This window comes from Periplaneta americana, chromosome 8, assembly GCF_040183065.1.
Source record: "Periplaneta americana isolate PAMFEO1 chromosome 8, P.americana_PAMFEO1_priV1, whole genome shotgun sequence".
Classification (NCBI taxonomy): Eukaryota; Metazoa; Arthropoda; class Insecta; order Blattodea; family Blattidae; genus Periplaneta; species Periplaneta americana.
Genome location: NC_091124.1, coordinates 137,513,826 through 137,538,988, shown reverse-complemented (window position 1 = coordinate 137,538,988; position 25,163 = coordinate 137,513,826). Strand labels below are relative to the sequence as shown.

The 25,163-nt window shown below is 35.2% G+C and overlaps 1 protein-coding gene across 2 annotated transcripts in view; it reads left to right on the top strand.

Moving 5' to 3' along the window:
• LOC138705089 (gamma-taxilin-like) overlaps positions 1–8,215 on the top strand; it is a 299,903-nt gene extending 291,688 nt beyond the window's left edge. For both annotated transcript variants that reach the window (XR_011333593.1, XM_069833706.1), the window contains one exon: positions 5,016–8,215. Coding sequence is in view for 1 of the 2 variants with exons in the window: in XM_069833706.1 (XP_069689807.1) it covers positions 5,016–5,075 (60 nt within the window). In the remaining variant the exon portion in view is untranslated. The remainder of the gene's footprint in view (positions 1–5,015) is intronic.
• Positions 8,216–25,163: the final 16,948 nt, after the last annotated feature.

Genomic DNA, 25,163 nt, shown 5'->3' with positions numbered 1-25,163 from the left:
CTGGCCACATTAACCCCATCTATCGGAATCGAGGAGCAGGTTTCTCTTAGGCTGTCCGTCCAGTCTTGCGGTCACCACCATCTCGCAGTCTGCTGGGATTGTCACTTGATTCTTCAAGGTGAGTCTGCTGGCCATGGGTTGCTCTTCGACGTCCCTCAGGGACACTTCATCCTGACCAAAACGGAGGATACGACGCCTGACGTCCACAGTTGCATCGAAGATCCGCATGGCGTCGAGTCCCAGGATGACGTCTTCAGGCGACGAACACCCATATCTTCGGTCTCCTCTTTCCCAATGTCAAATCCAGGAAAACCTCTTTCTGGATGGGCAGGCTCTCGCCTGAAGCAGTACGTAGCTCATATCGCCGCAGCGGCGTCCTCCCAAGTAGGCCACGTACGACTTCCGGTCTGGCGATAGTGAGCGACGCCCCGGTGTCTACCAGCACTCTGCATGGGCGGCCTCTTATCCATCCGTCTGCAATCAGCCCATCGTCGCATCTTCTGTTAACCGCCTTCAAGATCAGCCGAGGGGATGGTGATGACGGCGCCGACGTGCCCTCATCGCATCGGCCCCTTTTAATTTTCCTGTTTGTGACCAGATCGGTCACAGTCCCTTCTTAGGTGTCCAGGTTCGCCGCAGGACCAGCAGGTGGGCATTCCTCGTCTTCGTCGCTCGGGTGACTTCGCTTGACGTTCTTCGACGTCGGCCGCCGCGATGTTCCTAATCCGGTGCGATGCCGAGACGTTCGCCGTCAACTTGGCTGCCTCCATCCTGAGGGCCGCCGCCAGAGCTGCGTTGATGGTACGATGCTCTGCGAAGAGTAGCTCTTGTCTGATTTCGGGGTCTCGAACTCCGCTGCCTAAGGTGTAGTCCGCCTCCCCAGCGATAAAGTCAGTAGGTAGGCCCCTGAGGGCATTATGGGCCATTTGTTCCACAGCCATTGCAAATTCTTGTAGGGACTCGCCTGACTGTTGGACCCTTGTTTTCAGTTGGATCCTGAATGTAGCCGCAAGTTGATGGTCACCATAACGTCCCTCCAAGGCCGCCATTATCTCAGCGGCTGTCCCTTCTTCGGGAACGCTGTGAAGAATCTTCGACGCCTGTCCTTGAATCGCGGTCAGCAGCTGAGTAGACTTCTCCGCTCGCGTCCACCTATTATGTGCCGCGGTAGCCTCGAACTGGCGACGGAAAATCGCCCAAGACGTCGTTCCGTCGAACTTCGGCGTCTTGACGTTGCAATGTCTGGCTGAGAGCGATGGTTCCACAGAGCCACTACATGGAGTTCTCAACTCTGTTGCCGCTTCTTGCATGGCACATCGAACCTCCTCGGCATCTTACTGTTTATGTTCTCTAGCCTGGCGATCCACCAAAGCGAGGATGTACTTGTTTTCTTCAGCATGTTGGTCCATTAACACACTCGTCTGCTCTTAACGGTGCTCGATAGCGCGAATTTTGCTGTTAAACTGGTATACGCCCTGTCTCAATTCGGCTACTGTCTCGTTTATGGTTGTAAAATTATTGTTTAAGTTGTCAAAATCGGCTTTAAGTTCGTCTTTCACGATGGCGACAATTCCATCTACGTAGGCCGAAACGCTTCCAATTTGCGTAGTGACGTCATCTTCAACTTCACTTATATCGTTCTTCACCTCACTGATGTGCTTGTTCATGTCGTTCATGTCGTATTTCATTTCTGCTTTTACGTCACTTATGTCCTTTTTCAGTTCCGCGATGGCTTGCAGCATCAGCTGTAGGTTCTCCATTATGTCGATAATATCCCACTTCCGACACCACTTGTAACTTTTTATACAAAAACAATAATGTAATTTTATTCTCACACCAATAATAATCACTTTCTGCAATTTAATTCTTTACACTCCCGTCAACAATGGGATTTCCACTCCACACAGTAACACAGCATTCGTTATTGCATTCCACAGACGACAGTGACAATTTACTTGGATTATTGAGAACAACAATGAACTGTTAATCTTAACTAATGTTCACAAAGCACTATTTACAAATCAGAACTGTCAGTTCTCAATTCACAGTTCGTTTGCCTTGGCTAATTCTTCTAGCTCAGTCACTCAAGTTCACAGTATCTCGAACCCCAGACCTTCAGAGTCAATCCACTGAACTTCGAACTGAGGTCCCCCAACTGCGGTCCACAGCACTTAAACTCAGGACTTCCGGCTCCCACAGGTACGGTCACAACTCAAGTCGAACTCCGGCCTGCACTGCTACACAAGACTGGCTGTCTTGCTGTCCAACGATTACAACAACTGTTCAAGTACACTCGCGTGTCGTAATTTATAACCAAACCATAGCTACGAGAATGTATGATGCTACAAATTTCCACGGATGTCCAGAGATGGAACTCTCGAATTCTCTGTATTTCTCCCCTCACTGCCGCGGTCGCTCTCTCTCCTCTCCTCTCCTCTCCTCTCCTCTCTATGCCACAGCACGTGCCCCAGGAAGCAGATGCGCGCGCAACTTCCGCGCTGAACTACGGCCGACCTTGCCTTCTTCTGCCGGTCGTGAGATCGAATCTCACGTGGCTGTCACAATATATAGACAAATTAATGATGAATCCGATATCGCCGCCTTACAAAACGATCTTAACGTTATTGAAACCTGGACGACAGAAAATAAAATGAAAATCAATGTTAGTAAAAGTAAGGCAATATCCTTCTGTAGAACGCATAAAGAAATTTGTCTCGGATATCAGCTGAATGAACACTTGTAAATACCTAGGTATATATTTAAGTAACAAACTGGGTTGGGAGGAACAAGTCACTAATACCACAAGGAAAGCCTGGAAAGCACTGCATTTCTCTATGCGTATTCTGAAGAAATCTAACCGAAAGTCAAAAGAATTAGCGTACGAAACCCTTGTTCGCCCAATTATGGAATATGGAGCAGTAGGTTGGGATCCGTACAGGCAAAACCAAATCGATTCAATAGAAAAGCTCCAACGCAAGGCAGCAAAATATGTCAAAATGGGGAAGGGACATGGTGAAGAGATATTGCAGTCAGAGGATGGCCGAGACCGACGGACAAACATGAGTTACGCCGCTTTCTCGGCCTCTGCACTTATTATAGAAGGTTCGTAGCTGGGTACGCCAACATCGCTAAGCCTCTAACCCAGCTGACCGAGGAGAAACGACAATTCCAGTGGACGGACGAGGCGGAGTCATCCTTCCAGTCGCTGAATGAGGCGCTCTGCACTGCTCCTGTACTGGGATATCTCATCCCTGGAAGGAAGTTCACGCTCGACACGGACGCTAGCAACGTAGGCATCGGCGGAGTACTCTCTCAGGAACAGGACGCGCAAGAGAGGGTGATTGCCTACTTCAGCCGAACACTATCAAGGCTGAAACTACTGTGTGACACGTAGAGAACTTCTTGCCATTGTGAAAGCCCTGAAGCATTTCCACAAATATTTGTATGGCCAGGAATTCCATCTGAGGACAGACCATTCTGCACTCACCTGGCTATTGGGCTTCAAGAATCTGGAGGGGCAGACCGCCCTTTGGGTTCAACGACTGCAGGAGTACAACTTCACCTCCGAACACCTCCAAGGGAAGAAACATTCCAACGCTGATGCCTTATCACGACGCCCGTGCCCGGCTGGCTTGCTGTCCACTGACTGTAACGACACTGTCCCAAGTTCACTCGCGTGCGTAATTTATACTCGCACCATGGTTGCGAGAAAGTACGAGTTCTCGATATTTCCACGCGTGTCCAGAGATAGCACTCGAACAATCCGGACCCCTCTCCTCTCTGCCTTAGCTTGTCCAGCGTCTTGTTGGCTCCAGGTGCCTCCACTCTAGCATGAGTCTCCTCCAGCACTTCTTTCACCTTGCTCTTGGGCAGCTATTTCGTGATGTGGAGTCCTGCCAGACACCAGTATGGGCCGGTATTGCCAACCGTAGCACCACTCACAAAAGCTACTGGGCCCAGTGGGAATCCTTCACTGTCAAGGACGGTATCCTGAAGAGGATTTGGGAGTCGGCCAATGGAAAGGCCCGCATAGAACAACTCGTCCTGCCCAGGAGCAAGGTGAAGGAAGTGCTGGAGGAGACTCATGCTGGAGTGACTGGAGGCCACCTGGGAGCCAACAAGACGCTGTACAAGCTAAGGCAGAGAGGAGAGGGGTCCGGATTGTTTGAGTGCTATCTCTGGACACGCGTGGAAATATCGAGAACTCGTACTTTCTCGCAACTATGGTGTGAGTATAAATTACGCACGCGAGTGAACTTGGGATAGTCAGTCAGTCAGTCAGTCAGTCAGTCAGTCAGTCAGTCAGTCAGTCAGCAAGCCAGCCAGTCTTGGGTAGCAGTGAAGCCAGCTTTGGGACTGAAGTTCGACTTGAGTTGTGTCCGTAACTGTAGAGCCGGAAGTCCTGAGTTTGAGTGCAGTGGACCTCAGTTGGGGGACCTGAGTTCGAAGTTCAGCGGATTGTCTCTGAAGCTCTGGGGTTCGAGATACTGTGAACTCGAGTGACTGAGCTAGAAGAACTAGCCAAGGCAAATGAGCCGTGAACTGAGAACTGACAGTTCAGATTTGTAAATAGTGCTTTGTGAACATTAGTTGAAATTAGCAGTGCATTGTTGTTCTCAATAATTCAAGTAAATTGTCATTGTCGTCTGTGGAGTGCAATAACGAATACTGTGGTACTGTGTGGAGTGGAAATCCTATTGTTGACGGGAGCAGAATTAAATTGTAGAAAGTGAAGAATTATTGTTGTGAGAATAAAATTACATTATTGTTTTTGAATTCTGAAGTTACAATAGATTTGTTGTACTAAATGATAAGAGTTGATGGTGTGAAATCACCTTTTGATATTACATTGCATACTTTACAGTCATTATTATTATTATTATTATTATTATTATTATTATTATTACTACTACCACTACTACTACTACTACTACTATTACTACTATTATTATTGCAACTGTTTCTCTTATTTCTCATGATTAGGCATACTTATAGATGCTACTTTTTTCTTTCAGGTGAAATTGAATCTACATAAGAATCCTAAGACAACAGAGCCGTGCCAATTACTGTCCTGAAGCAACCTTGTCTTATGTGTTGTGTCTATATACAATTAATTATTTCATTTTTTCCCCCCCTTAATGTAATGAAGTTGTTGGTTGATTGATAGCCTACCCAGTGTTCAGCAGTTGATGTCATTTGTTATCTTGCACTCCAAAATTAAACCGGATGATTGAAAGTTGTGTAAAGTTGGACAGTCAAGACAGTGATCCATATCTTCATTGAGATTTCAGAAATGGCACTGGGAGATACTGAAATATCAGTTCTTTGTAAATATTTGAGACAATCATGGCCTGTGATAATATGAGTACTGCCACTGTAGATTTTCATAGAAGTTCAGTTATTAAATTAGGTGTATTATTTTTACTATGTATTGTACTATATTTTTGTTTCGCTTAATTGATGAACTGTATATACTGTAAATTGAATAGTAGACTGTAGGCCTATAGCTTAACTGATGAATTGTATGTGCTGTAAATTAAATAGTAGGCTGTATACCACAAGTGATGAATTGTTTATGCTTGTAATGTGAAGTAATTTACATGATATGTATTATCAATTTCTGTATATTTCAACTGATTGAATTGTTTATACTTTTAAATTGAATTAACTTGCTTGCTATGTATTATATTTTATAACTTAACTGATGAATAATTGTGTAGGTTTGTCAATTTAATAATCTGAGTGCCATGTACTTCATATTTTTAGTAGAGCCACCAATGTAGCTTAGTAGGTAGACTCGTTGGCCTGCAAAATCAGAGCTGCACTCGAGGGTAGGTTGGATCCCACATTTGGTCTGATTAGTTGGTTTCTTCTGAGGAGTCCACACCTGTGGAGTAACGGTCAGCGCGTCTGGCCGCGAAACCAGGTGGCCCGGGTTCGAATCCTGGTCGGGGCAAGTTACCTGGTTGAGGTTTTTTTCCGGGGTTTTCCTCAACCTAATACGAGCAAATGCTGGGTAACTTTTGGTGCTGGACCTCGGACTCATTTCACCGGCATTATCACCTTCATATCATTCAGACGCTAAATAACCTAGATGTTGATACAGCGTCGTAAAATAACCCAATAAAATTAAAAAAAATTCTTCTGAGGATTTACCTCCATCATGGAGCGGATGCCAGATGGCCTATTGCAATTTTTTCATTTGCTTTAGAATCATTCTGATTTTTGTTACCACATTGTCATGTTCTGATCTTGTTATTCTTTTAACAGTGTGGTAAGATACAGGTATAGATAACCTTACAGTAATTTTGCTACCTTTCAGCTACCTCATTACCCCCCACTCCATAAAGTTCAGGGATCCACTGAAGTACCAGTCGTCAATGTAATTCGACCATTTTTCTTAAAATTTTAAAACACTGTAAAATATTGAGATTTCTTGTTGTTACATCCAATACTGTAGCAAGAATATCTGATTTTGAATCTGTTAGTATGACAGCCTTCCCAAATTTATGAAGTTGTTACTGGAGATTTTGTAAGCTTAAAGGTGTATCTAAATTTTCACTATCAAAATTAGTCAGTGTTTGAAGTTAGTTAGTTAGTGGCATTTAAAAAGGGCGCGTCAGCTACTATGGCTATTTGCGCCCTTATCTAAAATCTTTCACTAAACACAAACACAATACAATAACCAGAATGTTTAAAAGAACTAAAAAGCGTTGTCACAGTTAAAATGGGGCAAACAAGTGTTTGAATATAATTCCCTGTAAAAGGGAATATACTGGTAAAGTATTACAACACCACTACATCTATGGCTTGGTAAACAGGATCCATCTATAAAAAATACTGTATGTAGTTACTCACTGACCAGATCATTTATCGTTTCTAATGATTTTTAAAATGTCTGGAGAAGTATCACATTTCTTAACATCATCTGTTAAAGTTAACTTATATACTATTCATTTTCAAATAACTTGGGATTGTGTTTTATTAGTAAGGTTTCCCTTAATTAAGCAAGTAGAGTCAAAAAGTCTGTTGGGATTTTGACTCAGTTTATTAATATTTGTGGACTGTGTTTTTTTTTTCTAGACAACCATATTATCTGCAAATGATGAGATTATCATGAGATCTATTTCTTTAGTTAGATCATCGACATTAATATTGGAAAATGTATTCCTGAAAACAACAATGTGGGAAGCCCCAAATGAATCTGTCTCTATTTACATATTTCTGAAAATGAATCAAATAATCAAGTCACTGACCCAGTGTAACATTTTATCTTGGACACCCTACGTTTGCAATTTCTTAAGTGTTTTATATCTACAGAGCCATATGATCCTTGAAAATAAATTAAAGTTTCTAAGGTGTTTTGTTTTCTGTTTAAAATATCTTTAATATCTTGACTAAAACTTAAAATCTGTCCATTTGTTGAATGTAATTCTCTAAGTCAACTCAATAAGATGAAAGTTCGTTACTAGATACCAGGAACCAATTCAATCTATGAAATCATCTCTTCCATAATTTTGGCTATCATACTAGTAAGTGGTATCTGTTGATAACTCGAAAAGATATTAGTTGAATAATTGCTTTTCAAAATTGATGTTATGATTGGTTTTTATCCATACAGATATTGTATTTTAGATGAGATTACAGGGTAAAAGTAGTGAGTTTGCTTGTTTGCCAACATGTTTAAGAAAATCAGCATGTGTATTGTCTGGACTTGGAGATGTTTTGGGCTTATGTTATTAAATTAATAGTAATATTCAGTTCTTGATTAAATATTGTTATATAAAGTAGATTGTAGATTTAATATTTCTTTCAGTTTTTCCTTTATAGTCTGACGTACATAGATAAAACTAACAACCACACCACCAACTAATCTAATAGAAATTAAAATATAATTAAATGTAGAAAAAGTAATTAAAATTATAAATACACGTAATAAACCATAACCCCCTAATTTCAACAATATACTATTTTATTCCCTTTTACATCTTGTAGATAATTATTAATTATAGTTATTATTTATTAGCGTAATATTTATTGAACTTATTGGCTATTTCACTTCGTTTGAAAGATGTTATTGTGTACCAAAAGCATTTTTGGATAATCGTTTCATGCTGTATGTTGTGTATAAATCTATGATTTCTGGCCATCTGTTCTGTGTAATCCATCTTTTGTATGGAATGAATAAAATACTCTTTTGGTAGTAATTATTTTATTAATTAAGTACTTAATTTTCACCAGCTCACATTTCTTGAACCGTTTGTTTTTTTCTTATTTAAATTTAGGACACAAGAGCCAAAAAGAGACTTCACATTTATGTATCATACATTTTTTTCAATGACAGACGTGGAGTTGCAGAAATAATAAGTGTAAGTGTAACATTAGTAAGCAATTTACAAACAAATGAAATCTTTAAAAAGGTGTCTAGAAGTGAAATTACTTATGGCTTTTAAGGACCAAAATTATTTTTGTAAGTTGATTTATTATTTCAGTTTTAACCTATTTGTATTATCCATTTCCTTACTAATTTCAAAAGATAATCAGAAGTTCATTCGAATTCCAACCAAAAGTCAATTGGTTTATCTACCTTCAGGAACTATATGTACGCTGGAATCTTTGAAGTGCAGTGACAATAATTTAATTGGTCTTGGAACAAATTTGATTCTTGAATATTATATTACATACTATACTTTGTTGTATATTTACATCTAGTAACCTATTAATGCTAATAATAATGTAAAGGAATAAATGAATAGAACATGGCAATACACTTTTCATGTGATTCATTTCCTCCATTTCTCATATAGTTCGCCTACGAAAATATATTACAAATTATTATTGAAACTATGTAGAATAACCTTCCAACATAAAGGTAAAGTACGGTGAGTAAAGAAGTCATTCAGTACATAGGATCGTGATTTTACTACATGTGGTGATATCTGGTAATAGTTGCCAACACTGACAAGACGGAAATATTTGCTGTTTGGGAACTGAACTTACGTGATCCTCACTATAGACTGGAACAGCTTACCTGCGGCAATCTTACAGAGTGGTCCTATTAAAATCAATACATTTCAGGAAAGGTTGAGAAGATTAGACTGAAAATGTAATTGGAGGTGCAGTGCAATTATTTAAGTTGTGTTATTTAACTAATGGAGTTGATATGTAAATAATTAAGTTGATATGTAATTAATTAAGATGATATGTAATTTAGCTGATATGTAAATAAATTAAGGTGATATGTGTTTGTTAGTGTAAATCGTAAAAAGTGCTAACATCGTCGTTTCTCGAGCTAGAAACTCGTTTGATATCAATGTTAATAAAATTTTACAAATTCCAACCGATTGTGCTTATTCAATCAGAAAGTGTTTCATATCCGTTATTGAACGATATTCTATCACTCTTATCAATTTAAAAATCAATCAAAATTTTTCTAAATATTTATTCTTTGTGAGAATTTAAGCTTTATAAATATGAATAAAAACTACAAATCCCATAGGATTTTCTCATTTCTTAAAAAAATGTTAAATTCGTGTGCACGCACGTATTCTATCAAATGTTTCAAGTTCGCATCCGGAGAAATATGTGTTTTTTAGTGTAAATCGTAAAAAGTGGTAAAATCGTCGTTTCTCGACCTAGAATATGGTCTTTGACATAAACGTTAATAAAATCTACAAATTCAAACCGAGTGTGCTAATTCTTTCAGAAAGTGTTTAATATGCGCTATTAAACAGTATTCTATCACTCGTTTCGATTTTCCGGTCGAACAAATTTTTCTACGTAAAAATTTAGTTTTTGCGAGATTTTAAGCTTTATAAACATAAATAAAAACTACAAATAACATTGGATTTATCCTATTTCTTAAAAAAAAAAAATGTTAAATTCGTGTCTACGCACGTATTTCTATCAGAAAGTTTCAAGTTCGCGTCCGGTGAAATATGTTTTTGTTAGTGTAAATCGTAAAAAGTGGTAAAATCGTCGTTTCTCGAGCTAGAAACTGATCTTTGATATAAACGTTAATAAAATCTACAAATTCAAACCTAGTGTGCTAATTCTTTCACAAAGTGTTTAATATGCGCTATTAAACAGTATTCTATCACTGTTTTCAATTTTCCACTCGATCAAATTTTTTTTTTCATTTAGTTTTTGCGAGATTTTAAGCTTTATAAACAAAAATAAAAACTACAAATCACATGGGATTTTTCTAGTTTCTTAAAAAAGTATTAAACTCATGTGTACGCACGTATTTCTATCAGAACTTTCACGTTCGCGTCCGGAGAAATATGTGTTCGTTAGTGTATATCGTAAAAAAATTAAAATCGTCGTTTCTCGAGCTAGAATCGCGTTTGATATCAACGTTAATAAAATCTAAAATTGGAACCGATTGTGCTTATTCAATCAGAAAGTGTTTCATATGCGTTATTGATCGGTATTCTATCACTCTTGTCAATTTTCAAATGAATCAAAATTTTTCTAAAAATTTAGTTTTTGCGAGAATTTAAGCTTTATAAATATGAATAAAAACTACAAATCCCATCGGATTTTTCTAGCTTCTTAAAAAAATGTTTAATTCGAGATTACGCATTTTCTATTAAAAGGTTCATCTTCGCTTTCGGAGAAATATGTGTTCCTTAGTGTAAATCGTAAAAAGTGGTAAAATCGTCGTTTCTAGACCTAAAAAAAATCGTCATTGATATAAACGTTAATAAAATCTACAAATTAAAACCGATTGTGCTAATTCTTTCAGAAAGTGACTTATGTGCGTTATTAAGCAGTATTCCATCACTCGTTTCGATTTTCCACTCAGAGGAAATTTTTCTAAAAATTAATTTTTTGCGAGATTTTAAGCTATAAAATACTTGGATAAAAACTATAAATCACATCGGAATTTTGGGAATTATTTAAATTGTGTTAAATTCGTGTGTACGCACGTATTCCTATCAAAAGTCTCAAGTTCGCGTCCGGAGAAATATGTGTTTGTTAGTGTTAATCGAAAAAGTGGTAAAATCATCATTACTCGATGTAGAAATAGGTCTTTGATATAAACGTTAATAAAATCTACAAATTGAAACCGAGTGTGCTAATTCTTCCACAATGTGTTTAATATGCGCAATTAAACAGAATTATGTCACTCGTTTCGATTTTCGTCTCGTACAAAATTTTTCTAAAAATTAATTTTTTGCGAGATTTTAAGCTCTATAAACATAAATAAAAACTGCAAGTCAAATGGGATTTTTCGTATTTCTTAAAAAAATATATAAAATTCGAGTGTACGCACATTTTTCTGTCGAAAGTTTCAAGTTCCCGTCCCGAGAAATATATGTTTGTTAGTGTAAATCGTAAAAAGTGGTAAAATCGTCCTTTCTCGAATTAGAAACGCGTTCGAAATCAGTGTTAAAAAAATCTACAAATTCCAACCAATTGTGCTTATTCGTTCAGAAAGTGTTTCATATGCATTATTGAACGGTATTCTATCACTCATTTCGATATTCCACTCATACAAAATTTTCCTAAAAATTTAGTTTTTGCGAGATTTTAAGCTATAAATCATGAATGAAAACTACAAATCCCATCGGATTTCTCTAGTTTCTTAAGAAAATGACAAATTCGTGTGTACGCACGTGTTTCTATCCAAAGATTCATGTTCGCGTCCAGAAATATATGTGTTTATTAGTGTATCGTAAAAAGTGAATAAATTCATCGTTTCTCGAGCTAGAAATGCGTTTTTTCTATATACATTAATAAAACCTACAAATTCCAACTGATTTTGCTAATTCATTCAGAAAGTGTTTAATATTCACAATGAACCACTATTCTGCCACTCGTTTCGATTTTCAACTGCAACAAATTTTTCTAAAAATGTAGTTTTTGCGAGATTTTAAGCTATATATTGATGAATCCCATCGGATTTGTCTAGTTTTTTAACAAAATGTCAAATTCGTGTGTACGCACGTATTTGTATCCAAAGATACATGTTCGCGTCCAGAGAAATATGTGTTTCTTAGTGTAAATCGTAAAAAGTGGAAAAATCGTCGTTTCTCGAGCTAGAAATGCGTTTTTTCTATAAACATTATTAAAACGTACAAATCCTAAACGATTGCCCTAATTCTTTCTCAAAGTGTTTAATATTCATGATGGAACAGTATTTGATCACTCGTTCCGATTTTCAACTCCAACAAAATTTTTCTACAAATGTAGTTATGCGAGATTTTAAGCTATATAATCAGGAACAAAACCTACAAATCCCATCGGATTTCTCTAGTTTCTTACAAAAATGTCAAATTCATGTGTACCCACATATTTCTATCAAAAGATTCACGTACGCGTCCAGAAATATATGTGTTTGTTGGTATAAATCGTAAATGTGGAAAAATAGTCGTTTCTCGAGCTAGAAATACGTTTATTGTATAAACATTAATAAAACCTACAAATTCCAAACGATTGTACTAATTCTTTCAGAAAGTGTTCAATATTCATAACGAAACAGTATTCTGTCACTCGTTTCGATTTTCCACAACATCAAAATTTTTCTAAACATTTATTTTTGTCTAGTTTCTTAAAAAAATGTCATATTCCTGTGTCCGCACATATTTCTATCTAATCATTCATGTTCGCGTCCAGAAATATATGAGTTTGTTAGTATAAATCGTAAATGTGGAAAAATCGTGGCTTCTCGAACTAGAAATGCGTTTTTTGTATATGCATTAACTAAACCTACAAATTCCAAACGATTGTACTAATTCTTTCAGAAAGAGTTCAATATTCATAACGAAACAGTATTCTGTCACTCGTTTCGATTTTCCACAACATCAAAATTTTTCTAAAAATTAAGTTTTTGCGAGATTTTAAGCTATATAATCATGAATAAAAACTACAAATCTCATCGGATTTCTCTAGTTTCTTAAAAAATTGTCAAATTTCTGTGTACGCACAAATTTCTATCAAAAGATTCATGTTCGAATCCAGAAATATATGTCTTTGTTAGTGTAAATCGTAAAAAGTGGGAAAATCGTCGTTTCTCGAGTTAGAAATGTGTTTTTGTATATACATTAATAAAACCTACAAATTCTAACCGATTGTGCTAATTCTTTCAGAAAGTGTTTAATATTCATAATGAAACAGTAATCTTTCACTTGTTCGGTTTTTCCACTCTATGTAAGTTTTCCTAAAAATTTAATGTTTGCAAGATTTTAACCTATATAAACATGAATAAAACCTACAAATCCCATCGGATTTCTCTAGTTTTTTTTTTTAATTTCAAATTCCTTTGTACGCACGTATTTCTATCCAAAGATTGATGTTCGCGTCCAGAGAAACATGTGTTTGTTATTGTAAATCGTAAAAAGTGGGAAAATCGTAGTTTCTCGAGCTAGAAATTCGTTTTTTGTATAAAGATTAATAAAACCTACAAATTCCAAACAATTGTGCTAATTTTTTCAGGTTGTGTTTAATATTAATAATTAAACAGTATTTTATCACTCGTTTCGATTTTCCTCTCACACAAACTTTTTCTAAAAATTTAGTTTTTGCGAGATTTTAAGCTATATAATCATGAATAAAAAACTATAAATCCGATCGGATATCTCTAGTTTCTTGAAAAAATGTCAAATTCCTGCGTACCCACATATTTCTATCAAAAGATTCATGTTCGCGTCCAGAAATATATGTGTTTGTTAGTGTATCGTAAAAAGTGGAAAAATCGTCGTTACTCGAGCTAGAAATGCGTTTTTTGTATAAACATTAATAAAACCTACATATTACAACCGATTGTGCTAATTCTTTCAGAAAGTGTGTAGTGGTCATAATGGAATAGCATTTTATAACTCGTTTCGGTTTTCCACTCAATCAAAATTTTTCTAAAAATTTAGTTATTGCTAGATTTTAAGCTATATAATTATGATTAAAAACTACAAATCCCATCGAATTTCGCTAGTTTCTGAAAAAAAAATGTCAAATTCGTGTGTACAAACGGTATTTCTATCCGAAGATTCATGTTCGCGTCCCGAAATATATGTGATTGTTAGTGTAAATCGTAAAAAGTGGAAAAACAGTCGTTTCTCGATCTAGAAATGCGTTTTTTGTATAGACATTAATAATGCCTACAAATCCCAAACGATTGTGCTAATTCTTTCAGAAAGTATTTAATATTCATGATGGAACAGTATATTAACACTCGTTTAGATTTTCAACTCAAACAAAATGTTTCTAAAAATTTAGTTTTTGCGAGTTTTTAAGCTATATAATCATGATTAAAAACTACGAATTCCGTCGGATTTCTCTAGTTTCTTAAAAAAAAATGTCAAATTCGTGTGTACGCACGTATTTGAATCCGAATATTCATGTTCGCATCAGAAATTTATGTGTTTGTTAGTGTAAATCATAAAAAGTGAAAAAATAGTCGTTTCTCGATCTAGAAATGCCTTATTTGTATAAGCATTAATAAAATCTACAAATCCCAAGTCACCGGCGTGGCTCAGTCGGTTAAGGCACTTGCCTGCCGGTCTGAAGTTGCGTTCGGGAGCGGGTTCGATCCCCGCTTGGGCTGATTACCTGGTTGGGTTTTTTCCGAGGTATTCCCCAGCCGTAAGGTGAATGCAAGGTATATCTGAGGCGAATCCTCGGCCTCATTTCGCCAAATATCATTTCGCTATCACCAATCTTATCGACGCTAAATAACCTAGTAGTTCATACTGCGTCGTTAAATAACCAAGTAAAATAAAAAAATACAAATCCCAACCGATTGTGCTAATTCTTTCAGAAAGTATTTTATATTCATGTTGGAACAGTATTTTATCACTCGTTTCGATTTTCAACTCAAACAAAATTTTTCTAAGAATTTAGTTTTTGCGAGATTTTAAGCTAGATAATGATGAATAAAAGCTACAAATCCCATCGGATTTGTCTGGTTTCTTAAAAAAACGTCAAATTCGTGTGCACGCACACAGTTCGGTCAAAAGATTCATGCTCGCGTCCAGAAATATATGTGTTTGTCCGTGTAAGTCGTAAAAACTGGAAAAATTGTCGTTTCTCGATCTACAAATGCGTTTTTTGTATCAACATGAATATAACCTACACATTACAACCGATTGTGCTAATTCTTTCAGAATGTGTTTACTATTCATCATGAAGAAGCATTTTATCACTCATTTCGATTTTCCAATCTTATAAAATTTTTCTAAAAATTTAGTTAATGCAAGATTTTAATCTATATAATCATGAATAAAAACTACAAATCCCGTCGGATTTCTCTAGTTTCTTAAAAAATTGTCAAATTCCTGTGTACGCACATATTTCTATCAAAAGATTCATGTTCGAATCCAGAAATATATGTCTTTGTTAGTGTAAATCGTAAAAAGTGGGAAAATCGTAGTTTCTTGAGCTAGAAATGCGATTTTTGTATGAAGAATAATAAAACCTACAAATTCCAACCGACTGCCCTAATTCTTTCAGAAAGTGTTTAATATTCATGATGGAACAGTATTTTATCACTTGTTTCGATTTTCAACTCCAACTAAATTTTTCTAACAATGTAGTTTTCGCGAGATTATAAGCTATATAATCATGAATAAAAACTACAAATCCCAACGGATTGCTCCAGTTAAAAAAAAATGTCAAATTCCTGTGTACGCACAAATTTCTATCAAAAGATTCATGTTCGCGTCCAGAAATATATGTGTTTGTTAGTGTATCGTAAAAAGTGGAAAAAATCGTCGTTTCTCGAGCTAGAAATGCGTTTTTTGTATACATATTAATAAAACCTACAAATTCCAAACAATTGTGCTAATTTTTTCAGGTTGTGTTTAATACTAATAATTAAACAGTATTTTATCACTCGTTTCGATTTCCCTCTCACACAAAATTTTTCTAAAAATTTAGTTTTCGCGAGATTTTAAGCTATATAATCATGAATAAAAAAACTATAAATCCGATCGGATATCTCTAGTTTCTTGAAAAAAATGTCAAATTCCTGTGTACGCACATATTTCTATCAAAAGGTTCATGTTCGCGTCCAGAAATATATGTGTTTGTTAGTGTAAATCGTAAAAAGTGAAAAAAAATCGTCGTTTCACCAGCTAGAAATGCGTTTTTTTTGTATACACATTAATAAAACATACAAATTTCAACGGATTGTGCTAATTCCTACAGAATGTGTTTAATATTGATAATGAAAGAGTCTTCTGTCACTCGTTTCGATTTTCCACTCAATAAAAATTTTCCTAAAATTTAGTTTTTGCGAGATTTTAAGGTATATAATCATGAATAAAAACTACAAACCCCATCGCATTTCGCTGGTTTCTTAAGAAATGTCAAATTCGTGTGTACGCACGTATTTCTATCCAAAGATTAATGTTCGCGTCCAAAGGAATATGTCTTTGTTAGCGTAAATCGTAAAAAGTGGGAAAATCGTAGTTTCTCGAGCTAGAAATGCGTTTTTTGTATGAAGATTAATAAAACCTGCAAAGTCCAACCGACTGCCCTAATTCTATCAGAAAGTGTTTAATGTTCATGAAGGAACAGTATTTTATCACTTGTTTCTATTTTCAACTCCAACTAAATTTTTTAACAATGTAGTTTTCGCGAGATTTTAAGCTATATAATCATGAATAAAAACTACAAATCCCAACGCATTGCTCTAGTTAAAAAAAAATGTCAAATTCCTGTGTACGCACATATTTCTATCAAAAGATATATGTTCGCGTCCAGAAATATATGTGTTTGTTAGTGTATCGTAAAAAGTGGAAAAAATTGTCGTTTGTCGAGCTACAAATGCGTTTTTTGTATATATATTAATAAAACCTACAAATTCCAACCAATTGTGCTAATTGTTTCAGGTTGTGTTTAATATTAATAATGAAACAGTATTTTATCCCTCGTTTCGATTTTCCTCTTACACAAAATTTTTCTAAAAATTTAGTTTTTGCGAGATTTTAAGCTATATAATCATGAATAAAAACTAAAAATTCGATCGGATTTGTCTAGTTTCTTAAGAAAATGTCAAATTTGTGAGTGCGCACACATTTCTGGCAAAAGATTCATTCTAGCGTCCAGAAATATATGTGTTTGTTAGTGTATCGTAAAAAGTGGAAAAATCGTCGTTACTCGAGCTAGAAATGCGTTTTTCGTATAAACAGTAATAAAAGCTACAAATTACAACCGATTGTGCTAATTATTTCACAAAGTGTTTAGTGTTCATGATGGAACATTATTTTATAACTCGTTTCGATTTTCCACTCAATCAAAATGTTTCTAAAAATTTAGTTTTTGCAGGATTTTAAGCTATATAATCAAGAATTAAACTACAAATTCCATAGGATTTCTCTAGTTTCTTAAAAAAATGTCAAATTCGTGTGTACACACGTATTTCTATCCGAATATTCAATTCCGCATCCAGAAATATGTGTTTGTTAGTGTAAATCGTAAAAAGTGAAAAAATCGTCGTTTCTCGCTCTAGAAATGCGTTATTTATATAAACATTAATAAAATCTACAAATCCCAACCGATTGTGCTAATTCTTTGTGATTGGGTTTAACATTCACAATGAGACCGCATTTTATCGCTCGTTTCGATTTTCTACTCATACGAAATTTCTCTAAATGATTGGTTTTTGCGAGATGTTAAGCTATATAATCATGAATAAAATCTACAATTCCTATCAGCCTTCTCTATATTTCTTAAAAAAATATCAAATGCTTGGTTACAAACGTATTTCCATCCAAATATACATGTTCACGTCCAGAAAGAGCTGTGTTTATTGGTGTAAAGCGATAAAGTGAAAAAACCGTCGTTTCTCGATCTTGAAATGCGTTTTTTTTATATACATTAATGAAACCTACAAATTCCAACCGATTGTGCTAATTCCTGCTGAATGGGTTTAACATTCACAATGAGACCGTATTTTATCACTCGTTTCGATTTTCCACTCAAACAAATGTCTCTAAATATTTGGTTTTTCCGAGATTTTAAGCTATATAATCATGGATAAAATCTACAAACCCCATCGGATTTCTCTAGTTTCTTTAAAAAATTTCAAATTCGTGTGTACACACGTATTTCTATCCAAAGATTCATGTTCGCGTCCAGAAAGAGTTGTGTTTGTTAGAGTAAATCTTTAAAGTGGAATAATCGTCGTTTCTGGAGCCAGAAATGGGTTTTTTTGTATATACATTAATAAAACCTACAAATTCCAACCAATTGTGCTAATTCCTGCTGAGTGGGTTTAACATTCAAAATGAGATCGCATATTATCACTCGTTTCGATTTTCCACTCTCACAAAATTTCTCTAAAATTTGGCTTTTGCGAGATTTTGATCTATATAATCATGGATAAATATTTCAAATCCTATCGGACTTATCTAGTTTCTTAAAAAAATGTCAAATTCTTGTGTACACACGTATTTATATCCAAGGATTCATGTTCGCCTCCAGAAAGAGGTGTGTTTGTTAGTGTAAGGCGTTAAAGTGGAAAAATCGTCGTTTCTCGAGCTAGAAAAGCGTTTTTTTGGATATATATTAATAAAACCTACAAATTCCAACCGATTGCGCTAATTGTATCTGAATGGGTTTAACATTCACAATGAGACCGAATTTTATCACTCGTTTCGTTTTTCCACTCATACAAAATTTCTCAAAAATTTGGTATTTGCGAGAATTTAAACTGTATAATCATGAATAAAATCTACAAATCCCATCGGATTTTTCTAGTTTCTTTAAGAAACGTCAAATTCATGTGTACACACATATTTCTATCCAAAGATTCATGTTAGCGTCCAGAATGAAGTGTGTTTGTTAGTGTAAAGCGTTAAAGTGGAAAAATCGTTGTTTCTCGAGCTTCAAATGCGTTTTTTGGATATACATTAATGAAACCTACAAATTCCAGCAGATTGTGCTAATTATATCTGAAATTGTTTAACATTCACAATGAAACCGCATTTTCTCACTCGTTTCGATTTTCCACTCATACAAAATTTCTCTAAGAATTTGGAGTTTGCGAGATTTTAAGCGATATAATCATGAATAAAATCTCCAAATAGCATCGGATTTCTCTAGTTTCATAAAAAAATGTCCAATTCTTGTGTACACACTTATTTCTATTCAAATTTTCATGTTCGCGGCCAGAAAGAGATATGCTTGTTAATGTAAAGCGTTGAACTGGAAAAATCGTCGTTTCACTAGCTAGAAATGCGTTTTTTTGTATATACATTAATAGTACCTACAAATTCCAACCGATTGTGCTAATTTTTTTCAGAATGGGTTTAACATTCACAATGGGACCGCATTTTATCACTCGTTTCGATTTATCACTCATACAAAATTTGTTGGTGTAAAGCGTTAAATTGGAAAAATCGTGGTTTCTGGAGCTAGAAATGCGTTTTTTTTGGATATACATTAATAAAACCTATAAATTCCAACATATTGTGCTAATTCTTTCTGAATGGGTTTAACATTCACAACGAAACCGCATTTTATCACTTGTTTCGTTTTTCCACTCTTACAAAATTTCTCTAAAAATTTGGTTTTGCGAGATTTTAAGCTATTTAATCATGAATAAAATCTACAAATCCCATCGGACTTCTCTAGTTTCTTAAAAAATGTCAAATTCCTCTCTACACACGTATTTCTATCCAAAGACTGATGTTCGCGTAGAGAAAGGGATCTGTTTGTTAGTGTAAAACGATAAAGTGGGAAAATCGTTGTTTCTCGATCTAGAAATGCGTTTTTATGTATATGCAATAATAAAACCTACAAATTTCATCCGATTGTGCTAATTCTTTCTGAAGGGGTTTAACATTCACAACGAAACCGCATTTTCTCACTCGTTTCGATTTTCCACTCATACAAAATTTGTCTAAAAATATGGATTTTCGAGATTTTGAGCTATGTAATCATGAATAAAATCTACAAATCCCATCGGACTTCTCTAGTTTCTTAAAAAAAAAGTCAAATTCATGTACACACGTATTTCTATCCAGAGATTCATGTTCGCGTCCAGAAAGGGGTGTGTTTGTTAGTATGAAGCGTTAATGTCGGAAAATTTTTTTCTCGAGCTAGAATTGCGTTTTTATATATATGCAACAATATAACCTACAAATTCAAACCGATTGTGCTAATTCTTTCTGAATGGGTTTAACATTCACAACGAAACCGCATTTTGACACTAGTATCTAATTTCCACTCATACAAAATTATTCTAAAAATTTGGTTTTTGTGAGATTTTAAGCTATATAATCATGAATAAAATCTACAAATCCCATCAGATTTCTCTAGTTTCTTAAAAAAATATCAAATTTGTTTGTACACACGTATTTCTATCCAAAGATTAATGTTCGCGTCCAGAAAGGGGTGTGTTTTTTAGTGTAAAACGTTAAAGTGGAAAAATCATTGTTTCTCGAGCTAGAAATGCGTTTTTTTTATATACATTAATAAAACCCACAAATTCCAACCGATTGTGCTAATTCTTTCGGAATGGGTTTAATATTCACAAGGAGACCGCATTTTATCACTCGTTTCGTTTTTCCATTCATACAAAATTTATCTAAAAATTTGGTTTTTGCGAGATTTTAAACTATATAATCATGAATAAAATCTACAAATCCCGTCGGACTTCTCTGGTTTCTTAAATAAATGGCAAAATCTTGTGTACACACGTATTTCTATTCAAATTTTCATGTCCGCATCCAGAAAGGGATGTTTGTTAATGTAAAGCGTTAAACTGGAAAAATCGTCGTTTCACGAGCTAGAAATGCTTTTTTTTGTATATACATTAATAAAAACCTACAAATTCCAACCGACTGTGCTAATTCTTTCTGAATGGGTTTAACATTCACAATGAGACCGCATTTTATCACTCGTTTCGATTTTCCACTCATACAAACGTTCTCTAATAATTTTGTTTTTGCGAGATTTTAAGCTACATAAGGTGCAAATTAATCCGAACACGACATATTTTTGCATTTTCTGTCATTGGTGGCCTCACAGCTGCTCATACCGCTTTAATTGTCTTCTGTAGTACGTGTAATTCCATTGTTGAAGGTCTGTCATTATTTTTTTTATAATATGTTACATTTTGCCTGTCGTTTTGTACTTATAAGCATTTCCAGTTGTGTTGAAGACTTAATACTGCAATCCTGTGTACATTTTGTCGTCTTCACAAATGGATACAACTACACGAAAACGGTCTAAAATTATAACATTAGCAGAGCATTCTTCTATGACACAGAGGCAAATTGCTGCAGAATGTCACATCGGTTTTTTGTTAATTCGATCATAAAACGATACAGGAGACTGGATCCATCACACCCCAGAAAAAAGGAAACTGTGGCCGGAAAAGGAAGACTTCACCTGCAGATGATCGTTTAATTTTCAGGAAAAGTAAATTAAATCCTAGACTAGCTGCTGTCGACTTAACCCGCGAATTAATTGCTACCACTGGGGCGAATATTGACGTAACAACAGTGCGGCGTAGGCTTTTGGAATTTGGACTAAGTTCTCGTAAGCCAATTAAGAAGCAACTACTAACCCCTGTTATGTGCAAAAAACCCTTAATGTGGGCAAAATTACATCAACACTGGACAGTGAATGACTGGAAGAATGTACTTTTTTCCGATGAGTCTCATTTCTAGATCCACGGCCACCGTGTTTCTAACGTACGGAAAGGATCCGAAAAAGTAACAGCAGCTCATATCCAACAAGCAAACAAATACCCCACCTAAAGTAATGTTTTGGGGTTGTTTTACACATGAAGGGCCTGGAGCATTAATACCTATCAAGGGAATGATGAATTCTGACAAATATATTCACTTATTGGAAACCAGAATCGTACCCCAGCTGCAAAAATCATTTCCGGATGGCAGAGGTTTGTTCCAACAAACCTGGCACCATGACATACGTCTCGAAAAACTACAGAATTCTTCAACAAGAAGAATATTCAGGTACTCCCCTGGCCAGGCAACTCACCCGACATCAACCCCATTGAGAACTTGTGGTCAATTTGCAAAAGAAGAATGCAAAAAATGGATTGTTCTACAAGGAGAAGATGATTTCTGCCCTCATTGGTGTATAGTTTCGCGATGCAGAAATGAAGACTATTTGTGGAAAATTAGTGGAATTCATGCCAAATCGTCTCAGAACTGTTGCTAGGAACAAAGGAGGCCACATAGATTACTGAGGTATGTCTTAGATCCTTTTTTTTTATCCCGTTTGAGTGTGTTTCCATAAGTAATTACGTTGTTCGGATTAATTTGCACGCTACTGTATATAATCAGGAATAAAATTTACAAATCCCATCGGATTTCTCTAGTTTCTTAAAAAAAGTTCAAATTTGTGTGCACACACGTATACCTATCCAAAGATTCATGTTCGCGTCCAGAGAGAGGTGTGTTTGTTAGTGTAAATCGTTAAAGTGGAAAAATCGTCGTTTCTCGAGCTAGAAATGCGTTTTTTTGTATATATATTTGTAAAACCTACAAATTCCAACCAATTGTGCTAATTCTTTCTGAATGGGTCTAACACTCACAAAGAGACCGAATTTTATCACTCGTTTCGATTTTCCACTGATACAAATATTCTCTAAAAATTTGGATTTTGCGTGATTTTAAGCTATTTAATCATGAATAAAATCTACAAATCCCATCGGACCACTCTAGTTTCTTAAAAAAATGTCAAACGCATGTGTACACACGTATATCTATCCAAATATTCATGTTCACATCCAGAAGGGGCTGTGATTGTTGGTTTAGAGCGTCAAAGTGGAAAAGTCGTCGTTTCTCGAGCTAGAAATGCGTTTTTTTGTATATACATTAATAAAACCTACAAATTCCAACCGATTGTGCTAATTGTTTCTGAATGGGTTTAACATTCACAATGAGACCGCATTTTATCACTCGTTTCGATCTTCCATTCATACAAAATTTCTCTAAAAATTTGGTTTTTGCGAGATTTTAAGCTATATAATCATGAATAAAGTCTACAAATCCAATCGGATTGCACTAGCTTCTTACAACAAATGTCAAATTCGTGTGTACGCTCGTATTTCTATCCGAAGATTCATGTTCGCGTCCAGAAAGATGTGTGTTTGTTGGTGAAAATCGTTAAATTGGAAAAATCGTCGTTTCTCGAGCCAGATATGCTTTTTTTTGTATGTACACTAATAAAACCTACAATTTCCCACCGATTGTGATAATTCTTTCTATCTGGATTTAACATTCACAATGCGACCGCATTTTGTCTCTCGTATCGATTTTCCACTCTTAAAACATTTCTCTAGGAATTTGGTTTCTGCGAGAATTTAAGCTATATAATCATGAAAAAAATTTCAAATCCCATCGGTCTACTCTAGTTTCTTAACCAAAAAATGTCAAATTCTTGTGTACACACGTATTTATATCCAAAGATTCATGTTCGCGTCAAGAAAGAAATGTGTTTGTTAGTGTAAAGCGTTAAAGAGGAAAAATCGTCGTCTGAGAAGCTAGAAATTCGTTCTTTTATATATATACTAAGAAAACCTCCAAATTCCAAACGATTGTGGTAATTCCTGCTGAATGTGTTAACATTAACAATGAGACCGCATTTTATCACTCGTTTCGATTTCCCACTCATACAAAATTTCTCTAAAATTTGGTTTTTGCGAGATTTTAAGCTATATAATCATGAATAAAATCGACAAATCCCATGGGACTTCTCTAGTTTCCTAAAGAAATGTAAAATTCTTGTGTACACACGTATTTATATCCAAAGATTCATGTTCGCCTCCAGAAAGAGGTGTGTTTGTAAGTGTAAAGCGTTAAAGTCGAAAAATCGTCGTTTCTCGAGCTAGAAATGCGTTTTTTTGGGTATACATTAATTAAACATGCAAATTCCAACCGATTGTGCTAATTCTTTCTGAATGGTTGCAACATTCACAATGAGACCGCAATTTATCACTCGTTTCGATTTTCTAATCATTCGAAATTTCTCTAAAAATTTGGTTTTTGCGAGATTTTAAGGTATATAATCATGAATAAAGTCTACAAATAACATCGGACTTCTCTAGTATCTTAAAAAAATGTCAAATTCTTGTGTACACACGTATTTGTGTCCAAAGATTGATGTTCGCGTCCAGAAAGAGATGTGTTTGTTGGTGTAAATCGTTAAAGTGGAAAAATCGTCGTTTCTCGAGCTAGAAATGCGTTTTTTTGGATATTCATTAATGAAACCTACAAATTCCAGCCGATTGTGCTAATTATTTCTGAATGGGTTTAACATTCACAATGAAACCGCATTTTCTCACTCGTTTCGATTTTCCACTCATACAAATTGTCTCTAAAAATTTTGAGTTTGCGAGATTTTAAGTTATATAATCATGAATAAAATCTACAAATCCCATCGGACTTCCCTAGTTTCATAAAAAAAATGTCCAATTCTTGTGGACACACGTATTTCTATCCAAAGATTAATGTTCGCATTCAGAAAGAGATGTGTTTGTTAGTGTAATGAGTTAAAGTGTTAAAATCGTTGTTTCTCGAGCTAGAAATACGTTTTTATGTATATAGTGTAATAAAAATTACAAATTCCAACCGATTGTGCTAATTATTTCTGAATGGGTTTAACATTCACAATGAAACCGCATTTTATCACTCGTTTCCTTTTTCTACTCATACGAAATTTCTCAAAAAATTTGGTTTTTGCGAAATTTTAAGGTATGTAAACATGAATAAAATCTACAAATAACAACGGACTTCTCTAGTTTCTTAAAAAAAAAATGTCAAATTCTTGTGTACACACGTATTTGTATCCAAAGATTGATGTTCGCGTCCAGAAAGAGATGTGTTTGTTAGTGTAAATCGTTAAAGTGGAAAAATCGTCGTTTCTCGAGCTAGAAATGCGTTTTTTTGGATATACATTAATGAAACCTAAAAATTCCAGCCGATTGTGCTAATTATTTCTGAATGGGTTTAACATTCACAATGAAACCGCATTTTCTCATTCCTTTCGATTTTCCACTCATACGAATTTTCTCTAAAAAATTTTTGAGTTTGCGAGATTTTAAGTTATATAATCATGAATAAAATCTACAAATCCCATCGGACTTCTCTACTTTCATAAAAAAAATGTCCAATTCTTGTGTAGACACGTATTTCTATCCAAATTTTCTTCTTCGCATACAGAAAGAGATGTGTTTCTGAATT